The 11,426-nt window shown below is 35.8% G+C and overlaps 2 protein-coding genes and 1 long non-coding RNA gene across 9 annotated transcripts; all 3 read right to left on the reverse strand.

The window, feature by feature from the left end:
• Positions 1-1,328: 1,328 nt before the first annotated feature.
• LOC120146967 (DNA-directed RNA polymerases IV and V subunit 4-like) lies at positions 1,329-4,562 on the reverse strand. Of its 6 annotated transcripts, none has more exons than XM_039160447.1 (11): positions 4,262-4,555; positions 4,023-4,120; positions 3,566-3,625; positions 3,399-3,470; positions 3,205-3,284; positions 2,392-2,507; positions 2,239-2,316; positions 2,083-2,116; positions 1,941-2,009; positions 1,730-1,824; positions 1,329-1,621 (listed from the first exon to the last, which is right to left on the reverse strand). In XM_039160447.1, exons 2-10 carry the CDS (start codon positions 4,096-4,098, stop codon positions 1,750-1,752), a joined length of 660 nt encoding a protein of 219 aa, XP_039016378.1. In that variant the 5' UTR covers positions 4,099-4,120; positions 4,262-4,555; the 3' UTR covers positions 1,329-1,621; positions 1,730-1,749. The 6 variants fall into 6 exon arrangements, with proteins under 6 accessions (XP_039016378.1, XP_039016379.1, XP_039016377.1 ...); XM_039160448.1 differs by having other exon boundaries at positions 1,329-1,637; XM_039160446.1 differs by having other exon boundaries at positions 1,329-1,607; positions 1,722-1,824; positions 4,262-4,554.
• Positions 4,563-5,581: 1,019 nt separating this feature from the next.
• LOC120146965 (protein phosphatase 1 regulatory inhibitor subunit PPP1R8 homolog) lies at positions 5,582-7,983 on the reverse strand. 2 transcript variants are annotated; one of them, XM_039160441.1, is made up of 3 exons: positions 7,725-7,983; positions 6,888-7,456; positions 5,582-6,633 (listed from the first exon to the last, which is right to left on the reverse strand). In XM_039160441.1, exons 2-3 carry the CDS (start codon positions 7,289-7,291, stop codon positions 5,793-5,795), a joined length of 1,245 nt encoding a protein of 414 aa, XP_039016372.1. In that variant the 5' UTR covers positions 7,292-7,456; positions 7,725-7,983; the 3' UTR covers positions 5,582-5,792. The 2 variants fall into 2 exon arrangements, with proteins under 2 accessions (XP_039016372.1, XP_039016373.1); XM_039160442.1 differs by having other exon boundaries at positions 6,888-7,463.
• Positions 7,984-8,763: 780 nt separating this feature from the next.
• Positions 8,764-9,378, reverse strand: LOC120146973. The gene is made up of 3 exons (XR_005518261.1): positions 9,364-9,378; positions 9,091-9,272; positions 8,764-8,890 (listed from the first exon to the last, which is right to left on the reverse strand). It is a non-coding gene; the product is annotated as an uncharacterized LOC120146973 (long non-coding RNA).
• Between the last annotated feature and the right edge of the window lie 2,048 nt (positions 9,379-11,426).

The following is an 11,426-nucleotide window of genomic DNA, read 5'->3' on the forward strand; positions in this document are numbered from 1 at the left end:
TTTAATATCAAATTTAACTAAGATATTAAATTGTTCAAATTTAATAATGGGTTGATATGATTATTTTTTCTTATAAATTTTAGTTTGAGTATCGGTTTTGTTATTAAATTTTAACTGTTTCAAGTTTAAGCATTAAACTTTAGTTTACTTATCAATTTGATTCTTACAAAAAATTATTAACTCCCTTGATCATTGTTGCCAGGCAATCGTCGTTTATCACCAGTCGTCACTCGTGGTAAAATTAGATCAAAACGTTCAAATTTCATTCCTCTTTCTTCTATTTGGATTTGCTTTCTACGAAATTCAACCTAAATTGATGAAAATTTACCAAATGTTCAACATTCTAATATTATAATCTCCTCCTCCGACTATATGGTAAGAGTAGTTTCAATAAATGTTCATGTTTTTGAAAAATATTGTTTATCATTGTTCGAATTTTCGAATAAGCATAAAAATCCCTCAAATTTGAGAAAACCTTCAAACTAAGAAATAATGGACTTTTTTGTGTTTAATTTTATGAGTTTTAAAGAAGTTTTGAGAAAATCTAATTCATAAAGTGAAAAATGATAGAGGACAATAAGACGAGTTCATAAATATATAAGTGATCATAAAAAAATATCAAAAAATGATCGTTTTTAGTAATGACTAAAAATAGATTTAAAAAACCTGATTTTTAATTAAAAAAATATTTTAAGTTTTTAACTTCAACGTCAACACTAAAAAGATTATATCATTTGCTATGGTCGATCGTTTAATGTCCCATGCTTTACTTGAACTTAAAATTAAAGTTTAATGTTAAAATTTAATGATAAAATTAATAAAAACCCTAAATTTCATTAATATTTGAGATAATTTACCCTAAAGTTAAAGAAAGAAATAATCAGTTAACCAGCAGCACAAAGCAGAGAGAAACATCCCATACTGTTTTGTATAGTAAGATTTAGATACATTTAAAGTGAAAACCATAAAGAAAAAGAGTGTCGGCAAAAGTCTTCGTCCAAATTTGATATTATGATGGAAGTGTTCGTGAATAGGATGAAATCATAGTTTGAGAATTTAAAAAAAAAACAATGATTATTGAACGATAATTGACAATAATCACCATAATGAAAGTAAATAAAAAAATTCAGTGACTGTAATGCAAATTTTACAAGTTTGGTGACTCAAATACAAGCATACTAAAAAATATGAAATACCAGTGTAGTTTACCCTAAATTTTATATCTAAAAACAACTCTATCACACATGACAAATAGTCTGGTATACACACCATAAACATTATTATCCATGCTGCGCTGCAACACAACAAACTCTATTTGGACTGTACTGCTACAAATACGATATCGATATTCGACAAAAATATTCACATCATAAGATAATAATATTCCAACAGTTATAGAATCCAGCAGTCACACCATTAAACAATATCTCTATTTTGACTACGAATTCATGTCACAAGTTGATAATATTCCAACAGTGAAATAAACCCTGCACACTTGGTCTAATTAATCTCCGGTCATTGAAATGGAGAGGGTAAAACCATCGATTACGACACGAGGATAGTTCTATCAAACCAATTCCGATAAGGCTTCCCCCCGCAAAAATAAGCCTGTCTCATGCTCCTAACAGTCGAGTAACCTGCATGCATTTGGTTTATCGGATCCAAACAATAATCACAGCCTAGAAGGCTACAACTTAAAGCAGTAACATCCTAGTAAAAACCACCTCACCAGAGCATCCACACATGCAATTAGGTTGATGTTTTAAGTTTAGCTAGCTCGTCCAATGCAGCTTTAAGTGGTTCGCTGAGCCTGCTTTTCTTAGCCTATAGATCACACCAATAAAAATTTCAAACTAGCATCTTTGTTTCTTTTACACCAAAAGAAGAAAAAAAAAAACCATCATTTTCTGATTTAAGGAAAAAATTCGTATTGGTCATACCTGCAAGGATCGGACGAGAGCAAAAACTTCCTCAACGGTTTCTGGACAAGTATTTGCAATCATACAAATCTGCAACAAGAAGTTGGAACTTAGATGGTAGCATGATTGTGTCAAAGTAACCACTTAGGTTAAGACACTATACCTCACTGTTAGAGACACCATGTTTTGAAAGAGATCTGAGATTTGAGTTAATGGTTCAACAGGAGACGAAGCAAAAAAGATTAATGTCATCTAAGCAACCAAAGGAAAAAAATGTATCAAAATATGAGTTCCATTGGAAACAGAAAACCAAGGATACTGAAGAACTTTTCTAACATACTGCGGATTAGTATAACAGCTACCACCCTTGGAATACTGCAGTCCCGAATGAAATGATCTAAAAAGGATGACGAGTTAGAGCAAATTGATGAACCCTTCCACACAAGACCAAAGGCTCAAAGCAAGTTCTTACTCAGGGAGCTTAACAGTTGGATCGCCAGAGAGTACAACCATTTGGTCTTGAATGCCTTCTAAGATACTGGCAGCCTCACAATCCATAATGCATTTAACATTTTCTGGAAGTTCTGCAAATAATGGCAAGGACATTTACAGCTTAAGGGAAAAGTTTAAGATGCAGATCTTAAAACCAATACTAATTTCAGAAAAGAAAGGGCGAAATGAATCTTAAAAACCAAGAGTAATGAAAATAAAAGAAATAACGTGGCCAACAGAAGAGGAACTACAACAAAGTTTAGCAATCAATCAGAAAATAAATAATATGTACAATCCGGGAAAAAAAATAAAAACCAATATGCAACACATAGTTACAACATATTAGATCAAGAAAAGAACTGGCTTGGAAATTGATCTAACAAGAAATACAAATTAGGAAAAGGAAGTGCACAGCTAGATACAGAGAAAGAAAATATGATCCTTTGGCAATTTAACAGCACAAAAACTTGGAATAAAAGTAAAGAAAAAAGATTTACTTCCTTGAAAACAAATGTATTTTTCCTCTTTAAATGAAAATTATTACTATTTATACATTGACAACAGGATGTGCACACTCATTTCAATAAACAAGCTAATTGAAATTCTTAGCAAAGATGCCATTGTTTTATTGTTTTCCCGTCCTACAACTTGAAGTACTGTTAATCATTTAAATAAAGAAAAAAGTATAAATACGACCTAAATGTAGACTAGACAAAGAAATAACTTGGTGAAACAAAGAGTAACAAATCATTGAAAGAAACATGAATGGTAGTTAAGGCAAGTAAAAACCCTGTTCAACTCTGAGCTCCAATGTCTGTGATTCTTTGGCCACATGAGTCTTCCCACCATTGCTGACTTTGTCTCCTTTTCCACCTTGTACATTACATTTTATGCAGTATCAATAAAAACAGGCAATACCATAAAAAACAACAGTAAAGATAATTCCTTTTCTGGAAAAAACCCCAAGAACCGAGGACGGAAAAGTACCTTTACCAAAAGGGGTTGCGAACTTGCCATCAGATTTTCCCGATGAGAAATTAAACTGAACATCAGGTGAACCTAAAAAGAGAGAAAAATATAGACAAAGCGGGCCTTGTAAGGAGAATAAACGTAAAAGAGTCATGCTCACAGAGGAAGAGGGAAAAAAAATCGACCTTCAGTTCCGAACTGAACTTTCCTTCCCTTCTTTGATTTTGCTGAACCATCATCTTTTCCTTCCAATATTAATGAAGCCACGGAAGAAGGGTGTTAAATGGTAACAAAGTATTTACATCCAAAAGAGTGCATGCATGATATCAAAATTTGTTCTAATGTATGATGCCATGGAAAAAGTTACAGAGAAATGCAAATAAGAAACGATAAAAAAAAGCACCCAAATTGATTGATAACAGTAAACAACAAAGAGGGAGCATGTGGTACCAGGCAGCTTAGGAAATGTTTGATGAATTGTACGACTATGGATAATAATTAAGTAGTAAAAAAAATAGGGGGGTTTTGCACCATGAGAGAGCAATTAACATCTAAATAAAAGATTTCAGAAGAAAAAACAGTAGAGGGATCAAAATAAGGCATCATGAATCAAAGGAAGAAGAAGAGAGAAGAAAGTCAAACCAGAAGATGATTTGAGAGAAGATTTGGGTGTTGCTTTGGTGGGCAACGTAAACATTCTGCCTCCCTTGTCCGACATTTTCACCACTAACCTGTAGAATCTATGGATTGATTATTCAAAACCCACACCGTTTTTAAGCCTTTTTTTTCTCCCCCAACAAAGTGAAGCGAAAATCATGCAATAAAAATAAAATAATAAATGTAATCGCAAACCCAGTGAAAAGATGTTGAAAAGAAATTACCCAACGGAGCAGACTGAGTGAAGCTGGAGAGATATACACGAGACGGGAAAAGAATCTGTTGTAGACTCACTGTCTGCGTTCCTTCTTCAAAACCTGGAAACTTTTGGCTGGCGGGTCATGAATAATTTATGCTACTGATGTGTTGCGTGGGCTACTTTTATGTCTTTTGGGGGCTCAAAAACAAAAAACTATGCTGCGATTTGGGATCATCCCTATATCAAGTGACTCAAGTTGGTACCGTTTAGACTTTAGGGAAGACGATTAGATTAAAATCGGATTCTGATCTAATCCGATTAATTTTGTTCATTAGAAAATTTTGAGTTTATATCGGTCGGTTGAATTTCATAAAATTGTGTCAGGTTAGGGGACTCGAAACTTTTTTATATCTAAGGATAATTGTTATAATACCATCCCTATATATTTATTTTTAATTATATTCTTAATCTACTTATAAAAAAATCTTTTTATATTTATGTCGAGTCAGGTCGGATGTGAGTATTTATCTTAACATTTGAATCAAGTTTCGACTCAAATAAGATATCTCTAAACTCTGATCAGATCAAATTCATATAAAGAGATATATTACTCAATTCCAATCAGGTTAACTAACAACTTGACCGATTATCATCCCTGTATACACTAATGAAATAGTGTTACATTAACAATAAGATGTGTATAAACTAACATACAACTCAGGGATGGATCGAAGGGGATGAGTGAGAGAAGTCATTCTTCTGAAAATTTAAAATTATTATATATTTTAGATTTTTTTCTTTATATTTTCTATTGAATTTTTTTTAACCCCTGAAATTCTATAAGTTCGTCATTTACTAAAATTTTAAAAGTTCACACCAAACACAAAATCTCACCTCCTTCCGGAATTACTACCTACCACCCTGAATTACGACCTACCATGTCAGCTCATGGATGTTGAATAGTCTAATCATCGTTTTCATTAAAATCGCACCAATTTAATTAGAAAGAAGAAAATCGAGTGTTAAATTTAACTTAAAATAAAGAACAATAGCTAGATTAACAAACGATATGATGTTAAGAGCTAAATTTATCATTATACTTTAATAACACTATTGTTGTTGTCATTAAAGTGATGGTAAATGTATTAATAACCTTAAACATTCAACTGATATATGAATTTACTATTGGTTGAACATAATTAGTTAAATTCCCAATCCTAATTGATCCGCTTCATCATGAAGAAGAAGAAGAAGATGATGATAATGATTTGCAGCCAACAACTGCATAACCCACCCTGCAAGTAAAACATCTGTAGAAACCTAAAACAACAAAACAAACACAAGAGAACAAAATCATGATCCTTAAAAATCTTCAAATCTCAGTCAGGTTTAACATTCCATTGTACAAAGAAAATTTTGCCAGTAAACTACAACAAAAATTTCTCCAACTTCAGGTGAAAATAATAGCTTGCTACCTCACACATATTTTCAGTCATTCTGTCAAACCAAAGTGTGAATGATGCAAGTTGCATGAGCATTTCAGCTTCATTCAATGACTAGTCACCGAATAGATCATCTTCACTATCATAATCTTTAAAGGCAGTTCTACTTCCAGGTTTTCCACTTGAAACATCAGTACCCTTTCCAGTAATAGCATCCTTTGTAGGAGAAGATGAACCTTGCCTGCCGGTCGAACTATTGGAACCGTACGCCCAGGAAGAACCCACTTTGTCGGATAAAGATTCTCCATAAAGATCATCGTAGATCCCACCTTTAGGAGCATTTTTTACCTTATTCAAGACTTCTTGCAATTTATCGGTCACACCTTTCTGAATAACACTTTCTTCCTTTACGGATGATTGATCCTTACCTTTAGGAATTACGGTTGTCTGTACTAGAGATTCATATTTGCCAACAAGACTTCCTTCTTTAACACCTAGAGGCCCAGGTGCCGTTTCTACGTCTGCACCATCTGAAATTCCAACAACTTCAACCAGTTCCCCCCCAGCGTGATCCTTGAAGGTCACTTTTAGTTTCCTCATTCTCTTAGCGCGTCTCTCTGACTCTGTGTTGCCTTCAGTTCCAGCTAATGAGATGGAAGATGCACGGGACTTTGGCAGCAGTTCAGGTTTGCTCAGACCGTAACGATTTATAAGTGTATTATATGCAACAACAGCTTCTTCATCAGAAGGATCAGGCTTTGGGGGTAGATTTATCTCGGTGGGAGGTGGGGGATGAGGAAATAGAGCAGCATTATTCTTCCGTAAGATGTAAATTCTTGTTGATGCAGCAAAGCGCAAAGATTGCCCTGCTTCAAGCTCAACAGGCGTATCTTTTGTCAAACGCTCATTTGCAACAAATGTTCCATGTGCTGACCCCAAATCGATTACATAAATGCTGTTAAGATTGTAACAGCTGGTGTTTAAAACTTTACTTGTGGTTTTAAAAGTAACTTGAGAACTTTCTAAATCAACACTACATCCAAGAATGAAGACGAGGATTTGATTTCATATAAATAGAATTAGACTTATGTTGTCTACCGATGACTACAAATACAAGGCAATAACTAGAAGAGCATCAACTTCAATTTGAATTGCTGACCAGTAAACTCAGCCAAGTGGAAAATAGAAAGAAATAGAAAAGGAAGTGACCTGCCATTCTTGTGAGGAACGACAGCAGCATGCTGGCGTGAAACAGACTGATGATCAAGCACGAAATCACAAGCATGATGTTGCCTTCCAAAGATGTGCCTGCGTCTATCAAGTTTAATGCGATCAAGCACCTGTCCTTCCTTAAGAACTTCGAGATGATAGACACCAGGACGAGGCTCAATAGCCCAATCAGGAGGCTGCCAAGTGGATTGACCCCCACCAAGCTGAGTGGCAGGCTGAACCTGAGTTTGGTCCTCCCGCTGAGGCTGAGCAGCCGCATTTTGAGAATGAGAATGTTGTTGAACTTGAACAGGAGTAGTTTTCGGGGAAGAATTTATCGAGACCGAGAAGGGTTCCAAAGATTGAGCTTTCCTGAATTTCTCAAGACCACCTCTCCCATACATGTTTGACCCTCTTCTATCAATGATATTACTCAGAAGGAAACAAATAATTCCAGTGTATTCAATTGTTAATTACTAATATTCTTCTGTCACTACTCAGAAGCATCAGCAGCAGCATAATTCCAGACATCAAGTTAGCAGCAACCTGGACTCAAATCATTCACAGAACTGCAACCTAGTATCAAAACCCCGACGAACACATCAAAATTTTAAGCTACACAAAACTAAAAGAATCAAATAGAGATGGGTTTAGTTCAAATTTTGCAGAAAATGGATAGGAATTCGAAAACCCATATTTCTCCAACCAATGATACAGACAAATTATGGTCTAAAAGTCTGCTTCGAACACAAATGATCCAATCTTCTACAAAGAAATACTCAAAGAGCGATGAAGTTGAGTAATAGCAGAGCGAGAGAGAGAGACGAAGAGACTAACCTTTTCGCAGAGAGCGATGACGGAGAGAAGAGCAAACAAATCGACCACATTTGATATACAAATTCAACACTCTCACTCTGTACGTATCATCATCTTCAACCAAAACCCAATTCCTTTTTTCTAAAGGACAAATCAACAAGCAACAAGAAGAAGCTTTCTTTGTTGCTTTCAGCGCGCTATGCCGGGGAAGGGAAAAGGGATCCCATCCACCACGGCTATTTATTCCCCGTGTTTTCTTTCTTTTGTTTCCTAATTTCTGAGAGTTAAACCAATTTTATTTAGGGTAAATTAATTATTGGTCGTCAAACTATTACCAACTTTTTACTTTGATCATAAAACTGTTTTTCTCTTGTATACTATGGTTATGTTTTTTTCTAATTTGATCATGGACAGTTAAACAATTAATCAAAATATATATAAAAAAAAATACTATTAGTGATGATCTTATAAAAAAAAGTGATGATCAAAATAGAAAATGTTAATAATTTGATGATCAATAAGGTAATTCAAATATTAACATATATAATTTGTGTTTTAATTTTAACAACTGCTATATGGATCAGTATACCAATAGTACATCTTAACACCAATTTTCTTTTTCTTTTACTTACCAATGTTGTATCTTCGGCCAGAACCGGGTTAAAGCAGCCATAACACGCCTATATTTTCCGAAGACTGTTATCTTTGGCAGCCAGCAATTTTGACATTCGCCTTCGAGCAAAAGTTTCGGTTCGACTTCGAGTGAGATACTCGTGCAGATCACGGAAATACTGCAAATCTGGATAGATCTCGATTCTACAAGGCACAATACAGGAAACCAACCAAAGAATGCACCAACTTTCTGAATATGATGCTGATCTGCCAATCGAGTATATGTATCAGCAATACTCCCACCTAACATCCCTTTGCTCCCGAGTGCAAGTCCTCGATTTGGTATCCAAGGTGAAGCTGCAAAATATGGAAAGTTTAAAGTGGTCAGCAATGAGGAAGCATCATACTTGAAGATAAATAGGTAAGAAGTTCTTCGTGGCATTCATACATTGCCTCTCATACACATCAGCCTTTTCTGACTCCCATGGAGTGCAAGAATAGTTAAGACCGCCAGCTCTCTTCATAGCTTTGTATTCCATTTGGCCGCCACTGAATAACTCCATGACGAAACCGATCTGAATCAGCGATAAAACAATTACCTCCATCTGATGCAGAGAACATATATCTAAAACACATGCATTCAAATAGTCAAAATGCTACATTTACATGCTAGGACTCCATTAATAAGCTTTAACAAAAATGAGGTGAAAATGTTCACAATAGGATACATGACTAGTTCCATAGGTTCAGGGAGTGAGAGAGATCGAAGACAAACGAGAACAGGAAGAGAACATGAATGAACCTCGGACATACTGACATCCTCAAGGACTAAGAAAGATCCACTCTCCAGATTCGAGGCCTTTTGACTCGGACTCGTCTTCAAGACTTCAACTATTTGCACTTTCTGCTCGGGGCACCAGGCTCGAGGCTCTGGCCTCCCATAGAGCCATGATTGTTCTAGTCGATAAAAAATTGAAAATTAACAAACATATCAAAAGACAGAGAAAATCATAAACACAATGTCACAGAAGATGGATTGATCGTTCACCGATGAGCTACATTGAAAGATACAAAAGATTGATAATGGAATTTCAGCCGGCCTTCCTCATCTTGAGTCTTTGCACCATGTCGCATCCGATCCTCTTCCTGGACGGAGAGTCGCAACAATGTCTGGACTGCCCATTGATGCCTGAGCCAACTTGCCTTGCAGAGGAACCCACACATCAGCTAGATCAGACATATTAGATCTTACAAAAAGCAATACTGAAGAATTGATTAAAGTGACTCATTATTCAAGACTATGCTAGTGCGACTGCAAACGCGTACGCTGAACCCGAACATAGACAGAACAATGTTGAATTCACCATTCCAATGGGGGGAAGATTTCTGGTACTTGATTGAGCTGCTTCTAGTTTTCCCATTGAAAGTGAACACCACGTATGGATCGCAGAACCCTCTTGGATCTACAGCAGCTAAACTACTTCCTTCAATCAATGCAACTGTTAGTAATCATCCATCCCCTATTGTTAGAGTCAAGAAAAAGGAAATCAAATGACAAGACACAAGAAACAAGACACTGCAACTCTTCTCACAAGCCGAGCAGAGTAGTGATTAAATGAAAATATTACATTTCTGCGCTCTGGCATGCATGAAGCGTGAGATTAACTGCCGCACCCTTTTGCCTTGAAGAACCAAAACAGCACACACAATCAATTCACCAATTGAATCAGGCAAGTCAAGGCCAATGAACTCTAGTCCTTGAATTGACCTAGGTCCTGCTATGTAGATAAGGACTATTACATATAAGCTCATCAAAACTGTGGAAGCCATGTTAAAATTAGCAAAGTACTGGACTGCCAACTTCCAATCTGACTGGGGTTCTGCCTGCAATGATCCCGAAAGCTGTTCTTTGTTCAAACCGATATCCTTTGGATCAACTGGCTTAATAGTCTGCTCTAGTAGAGTAGTGAAATGTCATTCTCAATTTTCCAAGGCCCAAATAATCTTATATCCCTTACAATTTCAACGTTATTAGCCCTTTTTTTTACCAAAAGGATTAGAATTTAATATTACTTTCAAATTTTAATATGATTAAAATTTGATATTACTTCCATATTTAGGCTTAAGTATAACAATGTGTCTAATCTAGGCCCTTTTTTTAAATTAGCGTCTAACGTTCATTTTATTTTAATTTAGTGTCTAATATTTCATTCCCGTTAAAATGGGTTAAACCATGACGGATTGTTAAATTTAATCATTAATCCATTAAAAATATCACCTGACATATTTTTTAATATTAAAAAATTAATTAAAATGAAAAATTAAACCTTATTTAGGTTTTAACCACTTTTAGCGATATTATTCTCTTGATATTGTTTCTCTCCGGCACGGCAGCGATGGACTCTTTGCTAGCCAATTACGCTTCTTCCGACGAAGATGAACCCCAACAAATCACACACCCGCCGACGATAAAGAACCCCTCTCTCCCTCCACCCAAATCTTCTTCCCTTTTCTCTTCTCTTCCGCAGCCTAAACAACCCTTCAAATCCACCCTAAATGACCAAGACGACGGCGACGGTCAAAACCAAGCTAAGTTCTCCAATCTTCATCGCTCTCTTATTCCTTTCCCTTGCTTTGCTTCGTCTCTCTACGGCGCCGTTCTCTATATTCGTCATTCGCTTTACCGTTCTGGCTTCTCCTCTCATTCGCTTGCCGGTGCCGGTAATCAGTGTTGGAAATTTGACGTGGGGAGGAAATGGAAAGACTCCAATGGTTGAGTTCTTAGCGAAGCGCTTAGCTGATTATGGAATTTCATCTCTTATTTTGACAAGGGTATTCCTTCTTATCGGTACTGGTACTACTTTAATTATTGCATTTGATTTTTCATTTGGTAACTGTAAATTTTTATAGTGGTGTGTTGATTTGGAAGATTGACCATTGGATTTAAGTAAGTTTGAGTGGATTGTAATTGTTTTGTTTTTTCGAATTTCAATGTTTAGTGGCAAAGAATAGAGCTGAATTATGTTTCTCAGTTGCTGTCACTTTCAATGGAGCTAAAAATTGGTTCTCTTGAAGGGCTATGCTGGTGGAGATGAAGCTAAAATGCTAAAA

This window comes from Hibiscus syriacus, unplaced genomic scaffold, assembly GCF_006381635.1.
Source record: "Hibiscus syriacus cultivar Baekdansim isolate YM2019G1 unplaced genomic scaffold, ASM638163v2 tig00110933_pilon, whole genome shotgun sequence".
NCBI classification, from domain to species: domain Eukaryota; kingdom Viridiplantae; phylum Streptophyta; class Magnoliopsida; order Malvales; family Malvaceae; genus Hibiscus; species Hibiscus syriacus.